The sequence below is a fragment of the Stylophora pistillata genome, chromosome 1, assembly GCF_964205215.1.
Source record: "Stylophora pistillata chromosome 1, jaStyPist1.2, whole genome shotgun sequence".
Taxonomy (NCBI): Eukaryota; Metazoa; Cnidaria; class Anthozoa; order Scleractinia; family Pocilloporidae; genus Stylophora; species Stylophora pistillata.
This window is the reverse complement of record NC_142519.1, coordinates 35,113,048-35,140,714: the sequence shown is the minus strand read 5'-3', so window position 1 is coordinate 35,140,714 and position 27,667 is coordinate 35,113,048. Positions and strand designations below refer to the sequence as shown.

The 27,667-nt window shown below is 37.0% G+C and overlaps 3 protein-coding genes and 1 pseudogene across 4 annotated transcripts; 2 read left to right on the top strand and 2 right to left on the bottom strand.

The window, feature by feature from the left end:
* Positions 1–1,795, bottom strand: part of LOC148742231 (uncharacterized) — an 8,790-nt pseudogene extending 6,995 nt beyond the window's left edge.
* A 2,424-nt stretch (positions 1,796–4,219) lies between these two features.
* Positions 4,220–10,427, top strand: LOC148742230 (uncharacterized). The gene is made up of 2 exons (XM_088746898.1): positions 4,220–4,742; positions 10,339–10,427. Exons 1-2 carry the CDS (start codon positions 4,220–4,222, stop codon positions 10,425–10,427), a joined length of 612 nt encoding a protein of 203 aa, XP_088603024.1.
* LOC111326265 (serine/threonine-protein phosphatase 2A 55 kDa regulatory subunit B delta isoform) lies at positions 10,267–18,959 on the bottom strand. 2 transcript variants are annotated; one of them, XM_022930223.2, is made up of 9 exons: positions 18,818–18,959; positions 16,794–16,889; positions 16,188–16,256; positions 15,938–16,035; positions 15,659–15,821; positions 14,511–14,801; positions 13,612–13,776; positions 12,391–12,652; positions 10,267–11,472 (listed from the first exon to the last, which is right to left on the bottom strand). In XM_022930223.2, exons 1-9 carry the CDS (start codon positions 18,843–18,845, stop codon positions 11,193–11,195), a joined length of 1,452 nt encoding a protein of 483 aa, XP_022785958.1. In that variant the 5' UTR covers positions 18,846–18,959; the 3' UTR covers positions 10,267–11,192. The 2 variants fall into 2 exon arrangements, with proteins under 2 accessions (XP_022785958.1, XP_022785959.1); XM_022930224.2 differs by lacking the exons at positions 16,794–16,889; positions 18,818–18,959 and adding an exon at positions 16,351–16,529.
* On the top strand, positions 18,923–27,532 carry LOC111326266 (golgin subfamily A member 7). Its single transcript, XM_022930225.2, has 5 exons — positions 18,923–19,060; positions 19,181–19,294; positions 21,780–21,932; positions 25,617–25,718; positions 26,352–27,532. The coding sequence occupies exons 1-5, from the start codon at positions 19,046–19,048 to the stop codon at positions 26,388–26,390; spliced, it is 423 nt and encodes a 140-aa protein (XP_022785960.1). The 5' UTR covers positions 18,923–19,045; the 3' UTR covers positions 26,391–27,532.
* Positions 27,533–27,667: the final 135 nt, after the last annotated feature.

The following is a 27,667-nucleotide window of genomic DNA, read 5'->3' as shown; positions in this document are numbered from 1 at the left end:
GTAGACACCAGTTTACCCGTAGACGAATTACGAGTACGAGAGTACGAGAAGGACGAGCTACATTATGGAGAAACGAGTGAGTTTTTTTAAGACATTTTGAATTGTTTGACACCTTGGCAATGTTATTGCAAGGCTGTTGAAATATTTTTGCCAAATTTTAAATTTTAGCGGTAAAGAAAGCGCGTCAAACTGGCGTGACTTTGGATCTCAAATGCGAGGGTTGAACTCTGAAACGATATCAATTTGTGGCGGTAATTTGGGGGATTTCTGAGAATTTCTCCAACGGTTGTGTCTCCCAGAAGCACTAGCATTGAAAAATATGGCATGGGAGTCAATACTGAAGTTGACAATCAAATGGCGGAGTTTGCGATAACGAGTGTCGTACGCTCGCGCTTTCGAAGAAGAAGCATATCATTGGCGTACTTTCTAAAGACAGAACATTCGTAATGAAGAATTTTGGATACATTTGATAGACTTAATTAAACAATTTAGTTCACTTATTTCTGAAGAAAAAGAGCAATCCTTGCCGCCGCGGCCGCCATTTTTGTAAACAAGCGTTACAAATTCCTGCGTGTTAACTCTTCGGGTATCTTAATCAAATTAGCTACGCACATGAACATTTTACATGTATGGGTACACTGCCCGTACCCGTACTCCGATTTCGGGATATCTTAATGTCTCTATTAACTAAATACAAGAGCCGTTGACGAAAATACTTTACAAAAAAACATTTTAAAAAAGTGGTCTTTTCAACAATGGCTTTTACGGCCAAGATATTGTCATGGCGTTTTCGCCACCTGAATATTGTAGGTTGTTTGCTTTAAAGGGGAGATGACGGGTACCCTAGGACCCCCCCTGGCCAGAGGTCCCTTTACCAGTCGTGTTAATACACATTTTTTCTATTTTATCAGTTTTTGGCACCTCGAAAGAATTTCGCTAATATATGATATTCGCCCTCTTTTCGATTTTTTTTTTTTTAGGGGGGGGATGTAGTTCTAAACTGTAGCCTTCTGAAAACCTCCAATGCGAGTGAAAGTTAATGCAGCTGTGTGATGATTCAACTCTGCTATTGCAAACTCGAAAAACCTTCAAGTACTAGACAATTTGTAGGTACATTTATGCTAAAAATTACCTTTCATAGCCTCTCATCATTTAGGAATAAAATTACCATTATGATAACCCCTGAGAATGTCTCGTCGTCTTGTAAAAATGATAGAGACGTAGTTTGGAAACAGTAGAAATGAAGCTCTCGATAATACCTTAATTTCATTTTCAGGATCAACGATGTCTTATTCAGTAGACCTTTTAACACATAAACGAAGACTTGAACTGGTTTGGTAAGAATATGAATGGTATTTTAGGACGATATATTAGGATCCAAGTTGCTGTGCCTCATCAATGAAATAATGAAAGAGTTTCAAAGTAGCAGCTTGTAAGAGTATACAACATTGAGAGGGAAGACAAGGCAGGTATAAGAATTAAGTTTTTGGTGTTCATTAAACTTGGTTGTTTGGGTTAAAAAACAATTATTATTACTCCACAAACTATGAGTCAGGGCGTAAAATTGCACCTAATACAGGCCCCAATGCGACTAAATTTTTCACTTTGGCGACCAAATCCTGAAAATTAGTCGCTAAATTGGCGACTAGAATTTCTAATCACACCTTACCCAGAGATCTAGTGATTGTTGAAGATTTGGAAAGATAAATCTGCAGCGAAGTTCCTCGTTAAGCTCGTTTCCAAAACGCAGCACATGCACGATGTCCAACGTAAATCTACCGTCACTAGACGTCATCTTAGATTTAGGTAACCTCTAAGTTTGTATATGATACATTCTAGTGTCCCCTTTGCAGCTCGTGCGAATTTAACGGGCTCATTTTTTGTTTGTATGACTGTATCACTATAATATGATAATCTATCTAGTAATGAGTGACAGGGTAAAAAACATTTTGTGTGCGTGTGTGTGTGTGTGTCATAATGGCCACCAACTTTTTGGAATTGGCTACCACTTTAAAATATTTAGGAGCCAAGTGGCTACCGGAAAAAAAAGTTAATTTTACGCCCTGAGTGAGCTCCTTAGCTATCTAGTGATAATTTTAAAAGTTCTTGAAATGTTCAAGGTGTTCGAAAGGAAGGACCGCTTTCTGCATTTTTCTTAGGATCCCCTCTCCCCAGCCTCCGAATGGCTCTATCATAGACACGTCCACATCTCTCGACCATCCGCCCAGGACATCAATGATGATATTAAGTTGTTTGATGGTGTATCCTGGATACTGCTGAGCCATCTCCCACCTCAAAGGACCATACTTTGCACTCTTCTCCTCGGTCTTCGTCAGCCGGTTGTCCATCTATGGGCACGGCATCTCCACAGCTATCAACTCTTTCCTCTTGATGTCAATGAAATGCGCATCTACTCTGTTCTGCTTCACAAACCTGTGCACCGCATACACTGGAACATCCCAGAAAGTCTTGGCCTCCTGGGACTCATAGACTGGTTTAGGATCTACGGACAAGTACCAGGGTGGGACCACATCTATCAGTTCCAAATCCCTCAGCTTCTCGAAAAACAAGACCTTGACCTTATTATTATTATTATTATTATTATTATTATTATTAAGTTAATACGGAAGAGATTCAAAACTTTTCTCTCAGTTAGAGACTTTTTAAACTTGTTTTGTAATATTTATACCTTGATTATGATCATCATTATGATTATTATAAGAAGTGTGTATCCATGAGCTTTTCTGGAATTTTTACTGGACATTTTGACGCATTTGTTTTCGATTTTTAAGCATTTCATCGTAATTTTTGTAAATACTTTTAGTGATTATAGTGAATAAAGATTATTATTAAAAAAATTATTATTATTATTATTATTACTATTATTATTATTTTCATGCGTAATTCTTCAAAAATTGAGACAGTTCCTCTTTTTGAAAGGGATATTTTTCAAATAATTTTTCAAATTAATCATAAATTAGATGTTATTAATAATAAAAAGTGGACGATTAAGTAAAGTAAATCGGATCTAAACAAGTTGAAAATTAAAATTTAATAATTTAAGTTTGATAATAAAAATTAACGGTAAAAAACTACGACGTTTCGAAGTCTGCATGACCTCATTATCAAGTAAAATGTTAAAACTGATGTAAATTGTAGCTCAGAGATTATATACAAATAAAATGTGATAACTTCATTAGAATAATGAGCGTTCATTGTTATTGGTGTTTAGCATGTCAGATCGTGCAGTATATGTTTAAATAAATACTTTTGCACGTATTGAGTCAGACTGCGTGTTTAGCTTTGGTTTTTGTTCGCGAATGAATAACATTTCGTGAATTAGGCAGTCCATTTTCCCGCGGCATTTCTTGAGAACGGAAAACATTTCCTCTAGGCTAGTGGACGCTACACTGTGGGCTTCTTTCAGATGCTTGCCAATGACAGAGGCTTTATGTTCTTCTATGCGTTGATGAAGATGGCGTGTGGTATAACCGATATAATCCGCATCGCACGAATCACATTTAAAAGTGTAAACAACGCATTGGTGGTTAATTAAAGCGGGCTTCTCTTCTTGTATCTTGAGCTTTCCCTCGATCTTACGACTCGTGAAAACTGGTTGTAGGTCAGTTCCGATTTTCCGGCCAAGATCTTTCAGCTGATGTCTTACTGTGTCGGCCGATTTTTGGTCTTTAAATGGTAAAGTTATTCTGACAGGTTTTTGTGTAGCCGCGTCAAGTTCAGTTGGGGTTTCGTGACGGCTTTGGATCGTAGAACTCGTGTACCAGGCGATAGCTGAGTTGATGAGTTTCACTGGGTACTTAAGCTTAGTAAACATCCGCTTGAGATGCTGGCATTCCTTCGTAAAAGATTCTTTCGTTGATGACAGGCGGTAAGCTCGGTTCAGCATTGTATTCAGCAGAGATCTTTTGTAACGCTGATCGACATGGCTCTGGTAATGTAAGAGCAGTCCTGTATCAGTTGGTTTATGATATACGCTTGTTGTCAGGTGGCAACCGTTTTTCTCAATCATCATACCGAGGAATGGAAGCTTGTTGTTTTCAGCAATTTCCATTGTGAACTGTATGGCAGGATGGCATTCGTTCAATGTTGAAAGGAAGGCTGTTGCGGCTTGAATATTTGGCATCGTGGCTAATGTGTCTCAACAAATGTCATCGCCGAGGAGCTAAGATCAAAAGTGAAACAGAATGCTATGTTAAAGATGGAAATGAACACCACCTATGACGAAATCCGCCAACAATGTTCACCGTTACAGTACATGCTTACCTTACGCGTTATGACAGATCTTCGAAAGAAACTTTACGAAGACGTAATGACCAACCACACGAGCAAGATTGCAAGGTTAATCAACAAGGAATTTGACGTTGACGAACACATTACAAACATCTCATCGTACCGACTGTCATTCTTTGAAAAGTTAGTTCTCTGCCGTGGTTTGAAATTCTCCATCGCTCAACCTGTGCCAGCTCGTGATGTAAAAGCCAGCTTTGAAAAAGCTTACTGGCGACTTGAACCCACATTACCGGAGGACCAAAAAGAATTAGCCGCCGCGACTCTTCGCTCGATTGCCCTGAATTATATTCAAAGGAGAGGCCCAAGACCACCCAAAGCACTGCAACAAGCCATAAATCAGCTTAGACGAAGAGAAGACATTGTCATTACAAAACCCGACAAAGGATCTGGCGTAGTAGTAATGGACAAGACAGAGTACATCCGTCTACTAAGTGATGCTTATCATAAACCAACTGATACAGGACTGCTCTTACATTACCAGAGCCATGTCGATCAGCGTTACAAAAGATCTCTGCTGAATACAATGCTGAACCGAGCTTACCGCCTGTCATCAACGAAAGAATCTTTTACGAAGGAATGCCAGCATCTCAAGCGGATGTTTACTAAGCTTAAGTACCCAGTGAAACTCATCAACTCAGCTATCGCCTGGTACACGAGTTCTACGATCCAAAGCCGTCACGAAACCCCAACTGAACTTGACGCGGCTACACAAAAACCTGTCAGAATAACTTTACCATTTAAAGACCAAAAATCGGCCGACACAGTAAGACATCAGCTGAAAGATCTTGGCCGGAAAATCGGAACTGACCTACAACCAGTTTTCACGAGTCGTAAGATCGAGGGAAAGCTCAAGATACAAGAAGAGAAGCCCGCTTTAATTAACCACCAATGCGTTGTTTACACTTTTAAATGTGATTCGTGCGATGCGGATTATATCGGTTATACCACACGCCATCTTCATCAACGCATAGAAGAACATAAAGCCTCTGTCATTGGCAAGCATCTGAAAGAAGCCCACAGTGTAGCGTCCACTAGCCTAGAGGAAATGTTTTCCGTTCTCAAGAAATGCCGCGGGAAAATGGACTGCCTAATTCACGAAATGTTATTCATTCGCGAACAAAAACCAAAGCTAAACACGCAGTCTGACTCAATACGTGCAAAAGTATTTATTTAAACATATACTGCACGATCTGACATGCTAAACACCAATAACAATGAACGCTCATTATTCTAATGAAGTTATCACATTTTATTTGTATATAATCTCTGAGCTACAATTTAAATCAGTTTTAACATTTTACTTGATAATGAGGTCATGCAGACTTCGAAACGTCGTAGTTTTTTACCGTTAATTTTTATTATCAAATGTATTTCTAAACATTCTCTGATTAGAATAATTTAAGTGGTAGATATAATTGAGAATGTGATATATGTTGAAAAATCACAGCACTTCATATAAATGTAAATGATGTATTAAGTCAAAAAGAAGCTGAGTAAGTAAAGGAAATGACCGGGACTGAATTAAACACGTTGAAAGTTAAATCTACAGCAAGTCATATTGATAAAAAAACATAAGTAAAGGAAGTAAATTATTTCAATACGGAGAAAGTTAAAAAACTTCGGCACGTCATATTGATAAAAATATGAGTAATAATATGAAAATAAATGATTTTTAAATCATTTACTTTACTTACTCATATCTTCTATCTTTTTTCTTTTTTGTTTAATGACACGGAAAAAGTCATTGCTTGAAAGGGCATGCTCTATCAGAGTACAGAGTACGAAGCTGAGCTAAAGCTGTCGCGCCATCTGCCAATTTGTACTTTGTCTACCTTTTCCTGGTTAACTGAAGGTGAAAAATTCGGGAAAAGCGAGCATTCGAGTAGCAACAGAAGAGCCAAAAAAGGTTTGTAAACATGCTAAGCGCCGTAATTTGCATTTTCATAATGTGGGCAGAGACGAAAATCCTCAATTAAAGAGAAAACGAAATGGACAGTCAGTTTTGAAGGTTTTCGCGCAGTGACCAGATTGTAAACTTGCACTATGTTACATCTTTTTCTATATTCCGCACCATTTTTGCCTTATACAATTGTTAGAGCAGAAGAAGCCCGATCTCGCAAAATGACCCTTTCGTTAACATGCAAATACGTTGACGTGTGCAATGGCCGAAATGTAGGGGTTTGTGTGGGAACAAACGGCCGGGCTCTCGACTCAAAATAGGGAGCTTAAGGTTAAGCAACCACGACGAAAGGGACAACGACGACCTCAAGTAATCGCGGAGGGACTGGGACGAGGGCGTCGTTTTTAGCGGGAAAATGAAACTTAAGCAGTGAAGTTGCTCAACGACGACGACGTCTGAAATTTTTGGTTATTCTCACTTCGTCAGTTTAAGAAATGACATCGTTCAGAGACCTCCAAAACCTTCTTCTCAGTCATGGATCAAATTTTCACCTATATCGGAAGTTCGAGAGTAGGTTATTCAATTCTTGAACATCAAAAGTCCAAGGAATTATTAAGCGTTTGCTTTATTTACAATAATTTACGCATGATAAAAGTTTAAAATATAAAATTGACGGAAGTTATTTGAGATTTAAATTCAGTTCTAAGTGTTACTGGTATAAACAAACCTATTTTGCCCAAGGCTTGCCTGATTTTCAACATGCTTTAGCCTGATATGTTCTACCTTTGATGCTCCTTCCTTTGGCGGGCAAACGACGCAAGTCTGTCAATTTAATCAATGCCAGCTAGCGATCGGCACAGATCAGTCGTCGCGCTTCACACAAGAATACTATTTTTTCCCGTGTGATTTTGTCGGAATAATTTTTATGGCTGTAAATCTAGATCTTTATCAAACATTTTGAAAATAGATTCGCAAAACCTGAGAGGTATTCAAACTCATGTTGACACACCGATCTGAAAAATTCTTTGCTGTTTAAAGCGTCTCGACGGAAGAACAGCAACACACAAAATTTTTTAGTAGCAATAAACCGGCAGTTCCATAAACACAACTTTTGACCGAACGCAGAGGTGTATTGCACCGCCAGTTAAACCTTTTCATTCAATAAAAATGATGAACAGCACTCTTTCATAAAATATACTCAAATAAATTTAAACCTAACGTGGTCGCTTTCACCGCTTGACTTGACATCTGTTGTGCGGAGGAAGGAAAATGAGTTTGTGGGTTTTCGAATTTTATTTGTTTAAAAAACTGAACAGGGAGGTTTAAATCAACCGAAGAAGCGAATACAAACTACAATCTGCCATAGACTGTCAAAAAAACGGCAAAAAAGCCGCACCTTTTGATGAGAAAAACTGCTTCGAAGTTCAGAAGTTCACGACGACGTGAAACTGGTCCATCTCAAGTCGTCGACGATAAGACGAAGACGGAATTCTTGGTTCGCTCTTGCGCAGTGACGTTCTCGCTACTTCCGGTCGTCGTCCTCCGTTCGTCGTCGTGGTTGCTTAAGCTCCCTAATATCTTAACTAGTTCTGAATAAAACAAACTTAACTCGCCCAAGAGATGTTTTCTTTACATTGAGTGAGTTTCTTGGGCGGTTTCGGTTCAGCTGCTTTTCCTTCTTTAAAATCCTTTCCAAAGGTAGGACACCGTATGAAGCCAAGCCAACGTTTTTGCGGTGATATCTGCCATTTTGAAAATGGGTCAAAGGATAGCAAAGGACTCTGGATATTGTCTTGTATTTCTGTGGGATGCCTGTAGTCAATTCTTGATATTCTTTAATTTTCCGTATCTCGTAGCAATGAATGAATTTTTCAGTAATCGGATCCTTGTTTGGGCAAGGTTGTTCCTTCATAGAAAAACATCAAATCCTATATAAATATCAATTTAGATTCAGGAAAAGATACTCCACTGAACAGGCTATTCTTGAAATTACAGACAATTTAAAGCTAGCAAACAAATCACATGTGGTCTCTTTCTTGATTTGTCAAAGGCCTTTGACACAGTAAATCACAGCATTCTACTGTCTAAGCTCTCTTTATATGGCGTTCGAGGAGTCTCGCATAAATGGTTTGAGAGTTATTTTCAAAATCGTAACCAATATGTCAAACTTGATTCCACAAGATCTGCCAATGAAAATATAACATGTGGCATACGTCAAGGCTCAACTCTAGGTCCACTCTTATTTCTACTCTATGTTAATGATTTACCAAATTGCACTGATAAACTCTCATTGCGGATCTTTGCTGATGATACTCACTTGTCAGTTTTTACTACAGACAACCCACATCATCTAGAATCTGTTATGAATCATGAACTTAAACAAATTTATAAATACCGTGCACTAAATAAGTTGTCTATTAATTTTTCCAAAACTAATTACATGTTAATTTCATCTTCTAGATACCACCCCACGATAAATATTGAAAACATTGAATCAAAGAATTATATAAAATACCTGGGAGTCTACATCGATAAGCACCTAAATTGGCAACTGCAAATACAACCTATAAACAATAAAATAGCAAGAAACATTGCAATTTGTACTATATGGAGACATTATGTCGAATTTAATATGTTAAAGTAATTATACTATGCTTTGATATATCCCTATTTAAGCTATGGTATAACTGCCTGGGGCTGTGCCACCAATGCTAACTTAAAATGCCTCTGTATTAAGCAGAAGAAATGTCTTCGTAGCATCTTCTTTGCAAATGCTAGAGAGAATGCCAATCCCTATTGTAAACTATTACGAATTCTAAAGTTGGAAGCTATTTATAAATTCAGAATATGCTGTCTTACGTATAAGATTAATTTTAAAAGTGATATTCCAGATATCTTTCTTGATATCCTGACCCCAGCATCTGAAAAACATAGTTATAATACAAGATTTGCTACTAATAATAACTTTTTTAGACCAAGAGTATCCACCAACATGGAAAATCATCTTTTATATTCTCTGCTTCAAAGATATGGGAAACTGTACCCACTTATCTTAAGTATATGCCTTACAATAATTTCAAAAGAAAATGGAAACATCAACTTTTACTCAACCAAACCTGATCATTTTACTTTGCGGCTGATCTACTCTAAGTTATTTACTTTACTGCTTATATACTTTTATTATAGGCTGCTATCTATTTATCTATTTATATGACCATTACGGTGTCCAACTAGAAAGCCTTTGCTACTTTGGACACCGTGCACCTCTCAAACTTATCTTTAGAGCCAATTATTACTATTATTCTTCCCTCTTTCTCTTACTTTTCAATGTATATTAACTTCTACTAATAGTGTGAAATAAAGTTCAAAAGGTGAAAATACACGATTTTGAGGAGAGGTCATCGCTATTTTATCACAAACTGATTTAGGAAATGTTGATACGAGGAAGGCGTACGTTTTTGTTCTTAACCATAAAATGTCACGAAATCTACCGATTCACCTCACCTTGCGTAGGGTTTATTGCGAAATCGATATCGCTCAATGGTCTCAACATACTCCATAATTAACTACGAATGCGAACAGGCCCTAAGTGTGTACGGCCTGTTTTCGTACTTCATAACGTGTTTGATAAACAAATTAAGGCCGCTGAAAGATGCCCGACATTCCCCGAAAATCCAGGGGTTTTTGATTAGCTGCTACTTTTCGCTACATTCAACTACAGTCCCAGAAATTTCGCGCAGTGATTTCTTCGACTGATCTCACTTACTAATCTTGGTATTTAACTGCAAGTGCACAATTCCTTCCAATGCTACGCTCAGTTGCCAACACATTCCACGGAATCTCCTTCAGGCGTCTTGTTCCTTCTAATTTCCTTATGTGGCAAGTGCGGCAGTGGTTTAGTCACTTTTCCCCCCTCCTTTTCCGACGGAAGTCTCCCAAGGAGAGACCGATTACTCTTCATGTATTTTTTAGCTCAATAACCCAACATTTTATTAGCTCCCTTCATTCGGGGGAACTAAAGTTCTGTATGTGTACTCTCAATCTAACACAAACAATTATAAAAACAAAATCGTTTTTAATTGTAAGCAGTTACAAATCAATATATTCTTTCTTCTCCATTTAAATAGTCCAGCTACTAACGCTAAAAAACATCATCGATCTTGTTGAGGAGAAACAGTATCACTTGTCAGGCTTGGAAAATGTTCACAACAAATGATGAAGAAATCAAGTATCAAGGTGTGTCCACACTAATAAATGTATTGAATACTGCTGCATGGTATTATCGTCACAATAAAAAATACCACAACACCACCAAGTCAAAGAACAAGAAAGGAAAAGTTAAATGAAACACTGTTACTATTTTTTTGGCATTACAGTGACCCAGAGAAATAAGAGACCTAAAAGAACGCATGTAAAGTTTAAATTTAAATAAGAAAAAAATGTGTCTAGAATGTAAGCAATAGTCGAAAGATTAGTTCTCGAAATTAATTAGGTTACATTATAAACTCACTCCCACAAGTCACCTGAATTTTAAGCTGCTCTCATCTAACAAGTAATGCTTTTAATATTTACACGATGTGAAAATCACTTTTCAAATGAAGATTTAGGAGCTACCCCTTTCCCGATAAAGGTAAAACAGTTTTCTGAATATGAAGTGACAAAACAAAACAAAACAAAAAAACAAACAAAAAAAGAAAAAAAGGAAAAAAGCAATCAGTCTGGCTATACATGTAGCAAACAGTCCAGGTTAAAAGAACTGATGGCAACTCAATTTATGCAGAATTTCTACAAAATGCCAACAAAATGAATTTTTCATAACTCCACAGAATACATGGTATTCTCAAAATCTTCACAAATGACAATTACCTAACAGTCGCTGTGTAAACCATTACACAATATGATACCATCACTTTAGATACACCTAAATTCAAAATTGTCTGTTATCATTACAAAAAAAGCATCCTATAAACAGTTACAAGAGTTATGTTCGGGCTTCCTGGAATAAGTACAAATTATTTGTTGCTGCTACTGCTATAATGTTCTCTTGTGGGTGCCAAGCAGTGTGAAGAATCTTATGACTAAAGTCCAAGCATTCTACTGTGATATCATCTTTCTTTCTCTTTCCCGTTACTGCTACACGACGAGGCTTCAAAATCTGCCGTGGCTTACTAAACTCCCGTGATGCCTCTAAACAAACATCCTGTTTATCATTTCTGTCAAAGATGTGAAAGAAGTTGTTGTAAGAACCAGTCATTATGGACCTGAAAGTGGAAAAAAAGAAAGAAATGAATATCTAAATGACTTAATAAACAGGTTAGCAGCTTACTGATCAGTACAATGACTATAAATAACATCAATCCAAAAGTTCTACTTCCTTAGTCATTCTGCCACCAGTTGCACCATTACAAGAAAACATTGAGGAAACCATTAATTCAAAGTTTGGCATCTTAGTTGTTGTATGTTGTAACTGAAAACACTCAGTCTCCCTTTGCATGTTATTTAGGCAAAGTTAACTTGGAAATAATTTACATGTGCCTGTCAACATTAACGTTATTAAGCCTTTTATGATGAATCTGGTTTCAACAGAACTTCTAGAGATCATTGTCATTGTTTACAAGGCCCAAATAAAAGGTAACACTTGGGATGTATAAAGAAAAAAAAAAAAAACAGGACAAGCCACAACTCAAATACATTATGCAAGGACACAAGAGTCATTTCTCTTTTCTTTGTTTTGACTATCTGACTCTTTTTGCATTTCCATTGCCGACATTGTTTAAGTATTACAACGTAGTTCTAATTCAACTTTTTTCATGCACTGGATCAATGTAGGCAATCCTAAGCGGGCAAGATGGGCCCATCTTGCTTGCTTGGGTAGCCAATCACAACACAGGATTTGCTTCATATTAGCCATGGGAACTGCCAGCTGTATAATAAACGAATAATCTTAAACACCTAATTGATTCATACGTACGGTAAGATGACAACTGGGTTTCCATTTACCATCATTTTTATCTTATGCATAAATGACCTTTGTTAAGCAAGGAGTTCCTTCACAGACAAGAAAAATATTGACATCCATTGCTCTTCAAGAAATCTCACAGCTAATATAACTAATATATGACTAAACATTTTGGAGAAAAAGGAAACTTTACAGGAGAAGTGCATCACCTTTAACTTACCCATCATTTCCATTCCAAACACATTCAAACTTGTCAAAGATGCAATCATTTTCATATAGTGAGCATAACTTGCTTCTAAGGTAATCATGAACATTGTAGACCTCCACTGGTTTGCTTTCCATGTTAAGATCCCATACTTTAACAGTTAAGTAGTCACGCGTCAACATGTACCGGCCACTGTGGCTGAATCTCACATCTGATATTGATGAAATGATCTCTGAGAAAAAAGATCTTGCCCCAGGATCCTCTGGTTCCTCAAACACTACAATTGGAACAATTGGTTATTCATAGCAGTGTTTGCATTATTTGGGAGCTACAGAAGAGGTCTTCACTAATCTTCTTACCATAACCACCAAAGGTGCCATATTTTTACATTGCAATTGACAGAGGTGAGTGAGCTTACAAAGCAACCAATCAAGAAAACACTAAAAGGCAGTCTATGACTACATGTGCCTACTGTTGTATAGTTGATTATTGCAGTAAAAACACAGTGTGGTGTAAAATGCGAAGGGGTCAATGAACAGCTCATGTCAATGCTAAACTTGTTACAAAAGGAGGACTTGGTCAGAGCAGAGTTTATGCGCTGGTCAATTGACAGGCCGGGGACAAAGCAGGAAATTAGTAGAATATGCACATGTATCAAATGTACATCAAATTAGTTTCAATACAAAATTTTGCCACTTTGCACACTGTGTGTACCTAGTGCCGTGGATGTTCCTACTCTTCTTGAGTCTGAAGGTACAAGGTTCAAGCTGCAGCCAAGCAAACCTATTTTTTTTGCCTTTTTCTTTCTTTTTCCCTTCCTTTCATTTTATCACTTCAATTTAAAATTCTTCTTCAAATGACATGTTAGATATGTTCAGAGTAAATGCACATGTAGCTCTTATATTCAAATTGATAACAAGGTCAAAATGCAGAGCTGATGCCCTGAAAAAAAAATTTAACTAGACCCAAAAAAACCACAAACAAGTCTGAAGAAACCCAATCAGATTCATTTAGTGATGCCCAGTGTTAGAACTTAACCAGGAAGAGTCACAAGAAAAGTTAGGAGTGTCTTGTGATAGTCTTCAATTTTCAAAACCACGAGGAACTTGGGGGGAGGTTTACAGACTTACACAACACTATAACAAAGTGCCTACAGCCTTCCTAGGGGGAGGGCACAGTAGGCACAAAAACATGAAGCTGCAACTGTATGTTCAAAGAAAAGGCACAAAAACTTACTTTTAGTATGCCTGTCACACAATGCAGATTGTCTCATGTCACATAACCTGACAGTTCCTTTACTGCTACTGTATGCAAATGTACTGCACTCTATTGGATGAAACTCTGCTGCTGTAATTACTTCAGTGAGTTCCTCCATGTTTGCTGGTTTGATATCAACAATATCTAATTAACTGTTAAAAAAGTTTGGGTTTCATTTCTTTCACTTCCTCTGTTGAAATGGACACACTTTCTAAAAAACAAGACACTTTTGTCATACGTCACCAGGAAATAAACTGTTCCTCTGGTTGCAGACATAAATAAAGGCTGTCAATAAGGACCACATCCCATAACACCTGTTATGGTTGAGCTATCACAGTGTTATGGGTGAAGATTGTGATACTGTTGCGTTACCATTTGGTACATATTACCCTGCTTCACTTAATGACAGCCCTACAAATAAAATAATTCCTGTACTGTACAACACTTTCTCTTCTAATTAGTACAAACAGAGTGCCTTGCATCCAGTAATTAGCTATTTATATTTCACTGCACTGATATTACTGTGGTACTCATACACATAACTGACAGATATTGGCCTCAGGAAATGACAGACAATTAATCATGGTAAAGCTCAATATGTTCCAGTTCAGTTCAAAGAGTATAATGAATCAGAAAAAGGGTAGAAAAAGAAGATAGCCCTGTCTTTTAAGTTTTGTCCATGAAGCTAAACAAGTATCATGTCTAGTATAATTCTTGCTCTGTAAAAAGAAAATAGTTCTTGTGCTGTACTTTGTACTAAAGAAAACACAATCGCATGAAATGCAAAATTGAAGTGGAGCATAAAAGAAAGAGAATAAGCAATTCAGAAGTAATCAAATTCATAACTAAAAAATGTTACTTTACATGGAAAAGGATACTATAACTCTGATCATTGATCCCAAGATGCCACAAGTTGATCCTCAGATCATCTGCCGATAGGTATGTCTCATCATCACTGTTTAGTGATATCGAATTGATGTGGTATGTGTGAGCATTTGCATATACTCTTCTAGGACTTGCTTCCACCACTAGCTCAGAGGGCTTAAAAATAGGTACCCTCAGTGATGTTACGTCCTCAGGATTTCTTGGTACCCCCTGGTCATCTCGTAGGTTGAAGTTACTCGCAGCAAAGCACCGTTCAGAAATTTTCCATAATTTAACAGTTTTATCTGCAAACAGAAAAATAACTATTTGTTTCAATCCATGATTAAAGTCTACATTGATGTGCAAGCATAAGCATTTTCCAAGCCAAGCACTTTGATTAACATTGAGACTTCACTGACATAGGTGGCTGGTTTGAAAAGTGCAACCACATGGCTACAAAAAATGGGTTTTACCGTAACCAGTTCATGTAAGCATATGTTACAAATATCCCATCAAACAAATTTAACGCTGAAAAAAATTATCCTTCCAAGTAAACTAGTATCAGTAACACTGTAACTTTAATCACTGTAACAAGTGATTTGAGAAAGAACCTTCTTTTTGGGCTATTTCTGAACGAAAGAAAGCGATAAGGAATCAGAAGTACCGCTGTTATGTCCCACCAAGTAACGCATGTAGCTTTGGAACTTAATATTCTACAAAAATTCTGCAAATATAAGTTTGATTAGCGTTTTGAGTTAAAGCAGTTGCAAGTCCCTCTACTGTAATTCACGTTATCGCAATTTCAAAGCTCTAGAGTCTAAACGTTAACATCAACTCCAGTTTCAATCCCGGGTGCAAAAAGTGAAATTGAGTGCAACAATTTTACGAGCTTCTGATCGAGCGAATTTCACACAAGAACACTGCCCTGTCACACCATTGTTTGATTAGTCTAGAGACGTATAAACATGATGTGCCCCACGTAGTGAGCTATTACCCACACAAATGTACAATATCAGAACCGAAACAACCTGCTGACACACCTATCGAAGGGAAGCAGGACAAATCTATCGAACTGACATTTATTTGGGTTTCAAGTGTCGTGTTCCAAAATTAACTGGTGGTGTTATGTGGTAAAACGAGTAAATAAATAATAAACCTATACCATTAGTTGAGAGCAAAAAGTGCGACGCGTTTCGCCGCTTTAACCACTTGATCTTATTTATCTTCTCTTCGATCTCCAAACTCTTTAGATAATCGAACTCTGGTTCGTGACTTTGGAAAGTACTGTACACGTTGTATTCACCATAATGCTGCGATCCCTTCGGCTGGAATAAAAATTAAAAAGAGAAAAGATTTACTCATGAAAAGCGATTACGAAAAACGCAGTTAACACCTACAGGAATTTATGAACAACCGGTCATTTACTTCCAAAAATTCTCACCGCTTCTTCTTTCTGAAAGATAACAATCCTGCCTCCCTTATCACCAGTTGCAAGAAGCTCGCCATCGTGGTTAAATTCAACGGTTGAAACGATATCAGCTGAAAATCAGAAACATTTACATGAGTGTAAATGCTTTTAAAGTACAAGTGAACAAATTTGTACCTTGCGTAGATAACTAGTTGGTCTAAGCTTTAACAGACCAAACTTAGCGCCTAACCGAGTAACGGTTCTAAGCTAGAGCCTTTTTTACCTTCTGTGAGATCCTCGTCTAATGTCCCCTTTACCTGCGAAAAGCACCACTGTACTTCTCCTCCATCTTCTGCAGACACAAAATATTATGATGATCATCTTTTACAATGACTAGTTCTGTAACACTGATACGATATTTGTATTTAACATCGGCAAATACTTACTTGCCATCGCATTAACGGCAATATACACCTATAAAGCGACACATAGATGTCCTAAAACTGAATTTCACCCTAGAGAAAGACCAAATACAGATGAAAGGCCAGGATGGCCTGAGATTGTAACCTCACATAGATGTCAGCGAAGGAAATCCAACATGGATGCCGCTCAACACGAAGGTGTGACGTCAAAATGAAGAGAAAACGAAATTACCAGATTTGGGTATGCTTTCCAAATATGGAAAATTAAATCTTAGCGCCAAGCTTTAAATTCTCTACTCCATGAGAGGTTTCACTATAGGAAAATTTCATCTTCGCTTTTTTTAAACCAAATGAAAATCGAGGCGTTAAAGAAAGTGGGACATTTAACAGTCACAAACCGATAAAACGGAGATAGGTTATGGCGTTGTTCCTCCAATGAGCTAACCATAACAAAGTTATCAACACACCTTTGTCACCTTTACGTTTTTCCTCCTTGTCCTTTTGTTTGGACCCATTTCGTTTATCGCCGTGACTTAACTTTGGGCTATGATGATGGCCTATATCTACAGGATAATAAAATTGTAAATGGTACAAATCAATTGGAAAGGGAGTGATCATAGGCTCGTTATTGTTTCAATTTGACGCTACTTGACTATTTCAGCACGTACAGATATTCTGAAATTATAATAAAGCACGGCAAAATTTTAATTTATAGCTTCACTAGTAAGTTGTTTGAGACCTTTGAATACGTTCTGTAATTAAATTTAGCAGCTAACAACTTGAGGGATTGTTCCGGATGTTTACTCTGAAAAAACTGATATTACTTTACCGCAGATTTTTCACGCAAATTCACTCGAAAAAATTAATTCAAACACTGAACCAGATTAAAATAACACTATACCTCGCGATAGTAAAAGTATTCTGGACCTCGAAAGAGTGGGGAGAATTTTCTCTGAATGAAAAGTTCAATTCGGCTCGTTAAAAGCTGCTAAATGGTGAAATTAAACTCGAGAAATTGGTATAATTGTAATTAATACTTATTTCAGCGATCTTAAATATCCATAACAGGCCATTACGGAGGATTTTGTCATAATTAACAGTTCTTGTTTTATGGCGTTGGTTCACCAGAGGCGTTGAAAAAACAATGCGAAACGTGAGCAGATGTGAACGGCGACGGCCTTCGGCAGTTTCCATGAAGACACATCTGAGACTAACGGTTTACACGAGTTTCGTGACTTCCAGTTGGTTTGTACACATTTGTTTCGATATCGGAAAAAAATTGAGAAGGGAAAGAGTTTGATTGAGTTCAGAGTTTCAAATGATGTTAAAATTATAGATTTTACGTAAACTTTTATCACCTACTATATAATATAAATCATAGACCACGGTAGCGTTCCTTGTAGACATTAGACCTGACCGAGTGCTATTCTTTGCGGCATCGAATGACACGAAACACAATGCAATGTCATTGCGATCTCCCTAGACCGCGTTAATACCGTGACAAATCTGGCGCAGATCTACATGCAGATTAGAACTGAACTGATCGACTCCTGCCCCTTCCAGTATTGATGGATGTTTGGTCGAATTAGAGATCATGTTTTCTAAAATATTCCTTCCATCTAGTTTTCAACGACTACTATACTGTTTACACAATCACTTCGAATTTCGAAGCCGCAAACAAGACGAGAATGTTCTAGTTTTTTTTTTTTTTTTTTTTTTTTTTTTAATTTTTTATGATTTTATCGATGCGCTCACTTTAGCAGTTTATGTGATTTGCTATGAATTCCTAGGCCGAAAGTCTTTGGTTCTTATAGTTCATTAGTATAACATACAAAAGCAGGTTTGTGAACGCATAGTCGCCACTTGGGGAATGAGCGTGAAATGTACCGCATCGTGCTGGCCGTAGGCCTTACAATCACGATCCCATGTCTTCGTTCTAGGTTGGTATCACTTAAACAATTTCGAATTCAGTAAAAAATAAGTCAATTGTTTGTTTCCTTCTTTGTTATTTGAGTCTTCGAAATTGAACTTTGAGGCCATTGTACACAAGCTTAGTTGTTTGTATTTCTCATGAAAGGAACATTTCGATTGTGGGAAAAGTCGAAGCTTGCTGAACGAAAACGAGTGTTTCTATAATCCTTTGTTTGACAAGGCTTTGATAATTCCACCATATGTGCCGATTATGAAACCTGATTAAAATTCTTCATTACGGTGCGACTCACAGCACGTTGACTTTAAAAGCGAATCGTGCCGTACAGTTTTGAGTCGTCTTTTGTCTCGAAACTGTGAGGATATCTACTGCTTCACGTTAATTGGTTCCCCTCGTTTATGAATTTCAAACGGATTCGACCAAGAATCTATTAACTGAAACAAACTGGAGCTCTTGACCTGTTAAAAAGTAAACAACGCTGGCTCGCACAGAACTCAAGTAATTAATTCACTTTAGTGCTCAAAAGTGATTTCAATGAAAAAAATAGGAGGCTTTACTTACGGTGAAGCTTATCCTTCAAGACTTGCATGGCTCTTCAGGTCATCGGATCGCCTAAAAAAAGCGAATCAAAGGGTGTAGATACATTTGAATGTCGTAACTTGAATTCTGCTCAACACCGCCAATAATTTCGTGGTTCTTCGGGTATAAATTATTCCAAATGAGCTGGCGAATGGCTTGGAATGAGAAAGGCCTGGTGGCAAGGTTGCGCTTTGACAAGAAGAAGTTAAAATGGCGACAGCTCAGGTTGGGGTGTAGTATGAATTATCGTTTACTTTACGTGCTTCGGACGCCGGGTTTTACACAGAACAACGTACACCACTGTGGGAGAAACATCTTTTTTTACTTTTACGATATTTTTTTTAGGTATCTACTGATGATCCATCAAAACGAAATGTTAAAGTTTTCATCCAGAGGGACTACTCGCGCGGAACTGCTTGTCGCTTTCAAAACAAGTTTCCACCTGAATTAGAAGGAAAGGTAAGTCTGAGGATGTGCTTTTGACTCTGTATTATTAGTATCGTTTTGATTTTTCACCCAAACTAACATCTGCACTGGCTGGTCGAGACAAAGTCTGTATAATTTCATGTTTGTTGTCTAATTATATAACGGTGGGTCCGGTCAACTGGTCGATCAAGTTTGTTGCTACTATTTTATTAGATGTCACAGGTGTACATCATGTTGGCGTTATTTCCCGATTTTTTTTTTTTTTTTTGTGTGTGTGAAATATTCGTTTGAAATACTAGGAAACTAGTTTTTCGCAAATTTAAGAAAGCGAGCGATCAATGATTTCTAAGCTTGCATGTTAACAAACTCTAAAAAAAACCTGAGTTGACGGGAAGGGTTGTGATGGTTGACCATGAGCAAAAAGTGGGCGAGGAGAAAGGCTGATTTGGCTCAAAATCTGCAAGCTGTTAGGAGAGTCTGAGGAGAAGAAACCCTCCTGGAAATGTTTTTGAGTTCAGAAATACAGTTTACAATGTTTTCAAGGGAATTACCGTTATGGAAAATGTTTTGAAAAATGTTCAAGTTTTAATACAACATACCTTCTGATTGGTTGAAATTATATAATTTAACAGAGTTCCAAAGCACAGTAAGTATAATTTACTAGGTTATAGTAGACAAAGTTTCTGACTTTTCTGATTTTTTTGGGCAATGTTACCCAAATTAAATGTCCCTTAAAGCTTCCTCATTTGTTGAGTATCAATTATTGATAGGTTTGATCCTTTTACTCCGAAGATCACACCCGTAATACTCCCATCCATTCTCAGTAGATTTTCTTTTAAATTAGACAAGAAGGGTTTTAAACTTCAGCATTTTGGGAAACATTTGACATATTCCTGTTTATCTTAACCTGATCACTCTCAAGATGTCATTAGGAACTGTCCTTACTACATACATACATTCATAAACTTGATTTTGTCTCCAATTTATAGAGTAGCACTCAAATGCTGATATCTTTGAGTTAATCACATTTGATAACTAATACAATTATAACAGCAAGTTAATTATAATCACAATTCAAATACCTTACTACCTGAACAACTAATTTGCTGAATAACTTAGCATATACTACATTTCAAGATTAAAATTTCACTGGTGCAATTCTTATGATGTTAGTGTAAAGAATTTGGTCTTGGATCAAGTAATAATCCCCTTGTTGATATTTACCTTTATTCTCACCACTTGTTTACTTGACAGTTGATACTTAATAGTGTATTGTAAGAAGAAATTTCATTTTGGTCACTGATGGTGCTACCTATTTGTATGTATTAACCATCAAATTGTGACAAGGGGGATTATTATACATTAGACTGACTACAAAAACTCTGATTGTTCAAGAACATTCAGTCAATGCACAATAGCATGTGATGTTGACAGGATCACCCAATGTCTGAAGCAGATGTTGGGTCAAGTTTGCTTACTTTCCAAGCCCATTTAGTGTTCTTAAACTTTTGCAAACTCAGAGAGAAGTGTCTTCTTTTGCTGATTGTTTAAAAAATCTATAATTATACAATTTTTAATTCAGTTTTTACATGATATCATGAATTATCAAACCTTGTATCTGTGTTATCAGCCTGACTGCCTTCAGCTTTGGCAGATAACTCAGACCTGACCACTAATAATTCTGGATACAATGTGCAACCTTATCCAATAATTGTTTATTATAAGGATTATGCTCACCAAGTGGGATGGGGAAGTAGTAATGGTATCAGTAATATCAGCTTTTAGGACTAGTCCCCCGAGTTTTATTTCTTTCTAAGTTCTCAAAGAGTTGGACTTTTTTATAGCTGTGGGTCTGTCTTATTGAAACTAAAGCAGATTTAAGAGATTTCTTGTTTTGATCCATAAAAGATTGTGTAATATCATTGACAATTAAAAATAATGAATTATGGAAGCAGCTTACAGTCATGTTTAAATATTAGAGAGATGATTTCAAAAGGGAATGTCGCACCTCTAATGCTGCAATATTTTCATATCATTGATAGAACCCTGAGTAAAACCTGAGTAAAATGATGGAAATTATAAAGAATATTAGGGCCATTGTTGTTTATTTTCTGTCTGACATTTTAACATGGTCTTGACATCTTGTGAGTCATGCATTCCACTTTTTACTCCCCCTTTTTGTCCACATTCTGGAAATTTCCCCAGCTTAATTACCTATTATTTTGATGAGTGACACATGCTGAGCCTCACAATCCTTGGGCCTTCCCTCTGTTTATAGTATCAAGCAGTTCAATCAAGTATCAGCAAGTGTGTATAAATTATTAGAATGACCTTGATTACATGTGTTTGCTTGTTCAATACATTCAAATTGAAAGTTTTAAAAAAAACAAAACAATAACAAAGCTAATTGTCACTTTAGAACAGTATAGCTTGCTAAATTTGCAGATAGCACTCAAAGGTCATACCCAAGTAAATATATTTTTCAAAATTTGAATCTTTCTTTCCTTTTTTCTTTCAGCTTGAAAGGAGTCAGTTTGAGCAAACAGTCAACCACATCAATGAAATATTTGATGAAGCTGAGGAAGTTGGTCCCAGAACCTACCTAGAAGGGTGTTTGGGTTGTGTTACCGCTTATCTTATATTCATGTGTATACAGACTCAATACAATAAGGTGAGGTTTAGTGAAACTGGTGGTATATTGCAGTTTTGGAGTCAAAGGATAGGATGTCTGTGAAAAGAATGTAACAGCAGCAAGTTTTCAGTACTGTCAACACACTATTTGTAATACTTGCAATACAATACTTGCACCATTTGTTTTCTACAAATTATATTAATCATTTTTCACTGCTTAATACAAGGTAACAGAAACTTACAATGTAAACATTAACCACTTTTGCAGAAGCGATGATATTTCTGGTACTAAAAATGCGAACAATGCAATATAAACAGCTCCGATAATCTTTGGGATATTTGCACTAGTTAACTTTTACAAAGCATAGTGAAATGTGCTGGTCAAGATTGAAAGAAACTAAAATTATGATTCAGTAGAAATACCTCTTTTTTTGTTCACTTATCTTATTTAAAGTGCCCCTGAGATCAAAATTTTCGTACATCATTTTTTTCCATTTTCTTGTTCAGTGTGTCTCCTTCACCTTCTCTGCCAAATTTCAGTTTAGACCGAGCACCAGAAATATCTTTTTTCGGGCTGTTAAATTCATGATTTCGTGTCCGCCATTATTTGATCCTGTTGCGGAAGTTGATCGCAAGACTCAGAGGAAGTGACGTCAAAGGCTCAATGCGAAAATCTCACATGGCAAAATGTCAAGCAAACATAACAGAGTGCTTTATTTTATTCTTACAAAAACTAAACAAAAATGACTGGGCATTGATGCATAATTCAAAGCTGAAGTAATCGTGCAGACCATGCTGCAGGTATTTCTCTCCATCAGAGCCTTGCAAATAGATCAGGGCGGGAAAAACGGATGCGATTTGTGCGACCTCGCCAAGTAAACCTCAATCCGACAGAAATATTTGTGATCTACTCCGAACACTTCTCGGAGGACTGTTTCGAGAGATCTGTGTACTTTGAAGGATCTAGGCGAAGAATTCTGTCAGGTTCAGTGCCTACCGTTCAAGAAGAGAAGGGACACGAAAAACCGTCCTCGGTGCGATCTCGGCGCCGGAAAACGAAGTCTACGAACCTCCATGAATTTTGTCACCTTTACATATGAGCTGATCAATATCCACCTTTAACAACTCTCTGGCAGAATACCTTACACAAAGGAAAGTACTCGTGAACATTGTAAATAAGAATGATAAAATAACCGAATTGAGGATTGAGATTTCTGACCTCAAAGAGCTCACTTATATACAAAAGAGATGAAAAATATAATTGTGTGCTCTGATTCTAAAAAAAGCTGGCATTAATATCAGCGAAAGCAGAACAAACGGCTTAAAGTGCACCTACACCCAAAAAATTTTTTTCGCTTAACGAAGTAAGCTTATTTTTTTGAGTAGTTCTGCGCAAAAATTTTTTTATTTGCTCAAATCTTCAATTTTCTATGCCCAGTCAAAATACGGAAAATCGGCCGCCATCTTGCCCCACGACCGAGTTTAAAGAAGAATGGCTCTAGCGGGTAATGTGACGTCAAATCGAGAACACGAAAGTCTGCATCTCACACATTTTCACTTGTTTGGGAAGATTGTCGTCGATATCGTCCGAAATATGCCGACTAGGTGTGTTGTATGAAGATTGTATGGAGCGCGATACCCTCTTGCAAATTTCGCACGTTGCTACATCCTTCTACAACACACTTAGTCGGCATATTTTCGGACAATTATCGACTACAACCTTCCCAAACAAGTGAAAATGTGTGAAAAGCAGACTTTCGTGTTCTCGATTTGACGTCACATTACCCACTAGAGCCATTCCTCTTTAAACTCGGTCGTGGGGCAAGATGGCGGCCGATTTTCCGTATTTTGACTGGGCATAGAAAATTGAAGATTTGAGCAAATAAAAAAATTTTTGCGCAGAACTACTCAAAAAAATAAGCTTACTTCGTTAAGCGAAAAAAATTTTTTGGGTGTAGGTGCACTTTAAGACACAGAGCGTAAAAACACTTTAAAATGTAGGCTTGCAGCCAAAAAACCGAGAAAATGAAAATTTCTTTAAAAACCTGTCAAACTATCAACCATCTGACAGCCAAGTCAGCGTGCTATCAAAGGGTCTCAAATTCATCCCAATGCCCGTGACAAACGAATTTAAAATTGGGCCAACTTTTGCGAGATTTATTCGCAAGACGAATGCGCCTCTGTTACACCTTTCACAGACAAAACAAAGAACCACTTCTGTTTCATATCGAACTAAATGCCACCGGCTCAGTCTTCTATCGCCGTTCAGAGCTACTTGGGAAATTGTCATAACACTACTTGCAGACTGCATCTAAGCCAAAAAATACTTTGTAACGCAATGAGGTCACAGCTCTAAAAGAGTTGAAACAAACTCTGCTTTAAACCTCGCCGAAGCAACACAACAATAGTCATCATGAATAAGACAGAAAAAACAAAAGAGGCCAAAGTGCAACTCAACAACAGAGTTCACTTCAAACCTCTCAAAGCTCCGATAGTAAAAAACACGTAGGAAAGGGTTAATGAGATCATTGACCAAAGGCATCAGGGAAAACACATTGATGGCTTAGAAATGGCTTTCACAAACTCCCAATATCCGCCTTCGGATACACAATTAGCCATTGCCGAAAACTATTTTTACTAATCACCCGATCATTTCTTACAAAAAGGGAAAATCCCTTACGACAAGCAAAAATACAGTTCGAAGGCGATAAAGCAATACGACCACAAAAGCCACATGGAGAGTCCGTGCTGTTCTGTGTTTATCTTTTTTCGCATGACAAAAATTCATCGTTTGTCAGCGCAAAACTATCCATAGAAGCTCCAGATGATTTCTGGGACAATTCATTGTCTGAAAAAGTGGACATTTCCCGACTGACAACGAAACAGTTCTCAAAAAAGTAATATGTGTGATTCTCTGTGCAGCGAACAAAGAGAGTTGTGACAAAACAAAGCATAAGTTTGTTGAGCCTTTGACGTCATGATGACGTTTCTGCAAGCTCGGCTGGAACATGTTTTCAGCAATGGCAGACGATTTTTGGACGACTTTGAAGCGGTAAAAATTGGTCATCGAAGGTTTGTTTTGAGTTTTTAATGGCAAAAAGGGTCTTAACTTGACCCAATTCAACATTGGGTGAACAATTTGGCCAAAATAAAATGGTCAATTTTCATCTCAGGGGCACTTAAAGTGAATGAAATATTTTTTTAAACTGAAATTTCTGTACAGAACTAAGGATGACTCAGGGCTAAGAATAGTGAAAAGAGTGAAATATAGTATATCAAACACCTCTGTTTGAAATATGGACTTCTTGTCTGCTTGGTTTAATATACTATGGTCTTGAAATTCAGTAAATGGTTTGAATGCTGGGATAACATGTGAAAGTGTAGTGTGATTGTCTGGGTGAGTGTAGTCCTGAGAAGGACTGTTGTCAGTAGTGGTGACTGATGTTTCGACAACCTGTGCGGAAGTCATCATCAGAGTCAAGTGAATAGTTGTTGTCAGTAGAATGTTCTTGGTCCAGTTCATGTAAAATGATTGGTCAGTTTTGCTATGATGTTTTGTGACAGGGGAACTCTAATTAATATGCAATGAAATGGTCAAGAATGAAGGAAATTCAAAATGAATCTAAGGATCGGAAACTAATAGTATGACAACAGTGTAAGATTTTAAAGATAATATTTTATGGTTGCGAAGAACTGTTTGAAACCTTTTATTCTGTCTTGGCAGTGTTTAAAGAGACTTGCAGAATACATAAATGAACAGAACCAAAGTGTTTTTGTTCCAAGGGGACTAATGATCACCAACCCCATGGACAGGGGACTTCGAGTTGTATCCTTTTACTTAAATTATATAAATTTATGGCAAATGTAGCAAGGGTATTTTAGATGGTACCCTTTGGGTAAAGTTGAATTAAATGCAACCTTGGGCTTACAATCAGTTTGGCTCTTTGTCAGTGGTTGTAAGCAAGACTGTCAGTGGAAGAATGGAATTTTTCATCCTCACAATTGTGTGCTTGTGGTTTCATTGTGCATGCTCAGATTCCCATGAAATTTCTGTCAGGTAGTTACTTTGCATGTCTTCATAGAATCCACATTCCTCCTACACATCAGCAAGGCTGTGCTGCAAGAAAAATTGAAGGGAGCCCATTGCTCTGAAACTGTGAAATCCAGGGTGCCCAGCATATACTTTTTATGAAAAAAGATTCCTGTGTAACCTAACAGCAAAAGTAAGGTGCCAGGGGCCACTGCACACTGCTAGACCACAGCTCTGAACAGAGAGCCACAAGTAAAAAGAGAGCATTGAGAATTTAGTCTTTTGTAGATTTTGGTGTCATAAACATATCAAATTCAGGTCTTATGTGACTGACTGATTTATTACACCCTGCAGGTTTACCTTTAAAGAATCTATTTTTTGTTTTGAAGAGAACCATTATTTGAATATTTCCTTAACAGTCCATCACAGATTGAAATTGTGGTTGTCAGCTCATCAGATCAGAGGTGACCTGTTGAACAATGTGTGATATCCTGCAAATATGAATCTTGTACAGCACAACATCCTTGTGGTGTTATAAATTGCACTCTCTTGAAGGCTGAGATACAGTCAAGAACCTGAATCACTTCTGTTACTATATTTTAGTGCATAGTTGCTAAAAAAATGTTTACAAACTTTGCTTGCATTTGCATGCACAAGCAATAATGTATCTAGCTTTTTGTACATTTAAATAACATATGATCAAATCATGATTTTCAAGAATTTGATGTGTTAATTAAATGAATGCACTTTCAATTAGGTGCATGCACAGAAAATTACAAGTTACATTTAACTTTTCTGTGAGGAATTTATTTAGAGATTGTTATTGTGCATATTGGTAAATGATAGGAAACTGAGTAGAGGTGGAGTGTAAGATAAGAGATCTCTGCTGTAAATGTACTTATGATTTTACATCTTGTGGTATCATTGTAATGTTTGTATCTGGTTTACGGTACCCAATGATTGCATGCCATGTGCATAGGGTATAGTTAGTCACTGTAATAAATACACTAGGGTGCACTCTATCTAAACAACAATCATTTCCCAGTGTAAATGCCTTGTACCCAAAACAGCATTGCATAAAAACTTCTCCATTTGTTCATAGAGATGGGTTTAATTGTACATGATTTACCTTTTGTAAAGACACAAACCACAACTGAGAGAGGACAGAACTGCCCTGATTATCATTGCTCGCAAGTGTAAACATACCAACCAGTGTAACAAGTATTCTTATCCTTTTCCTTGCTTAGATGATATTCAATGTAATAAATCTGTTTTTTAAGAAATCAGAGGCTTTGAAATCACTCATGCTATATGTTAAAAGTAAACTAGCAGAGAAATTCCGAAGGAAGGTTATCTACTAGTTATTGCCAAAAGAACAATTCATGCTAAGTGACCTTTAAGGAAGTGAAAACAGTCAAACAGGAGTGTGTAACTATATGTGGGCAATACATGAATGCGAAGAATTACAGCAATTTTTTCTGGTACACTTGCTTGTTTTTGCTTGATTAAGGTAGATCTGTACATGTATTTATTTTATTGCAAACAATTCAGAAAGGTGTATTCGATGCTGCACTTAATTCATTGTTGAAATAAACAAGAACTTTATTAATTTTATGATCTCATTTTTATGTTTGGTCAAAAATTGAAAAAAAAAATTAAAATGATAACAGAATGATATTATACCCAAATGAAATTTGCCAGTGTGCCAAAATGTTGCTAGATTATCAAATTTTAATAAAAGCCCA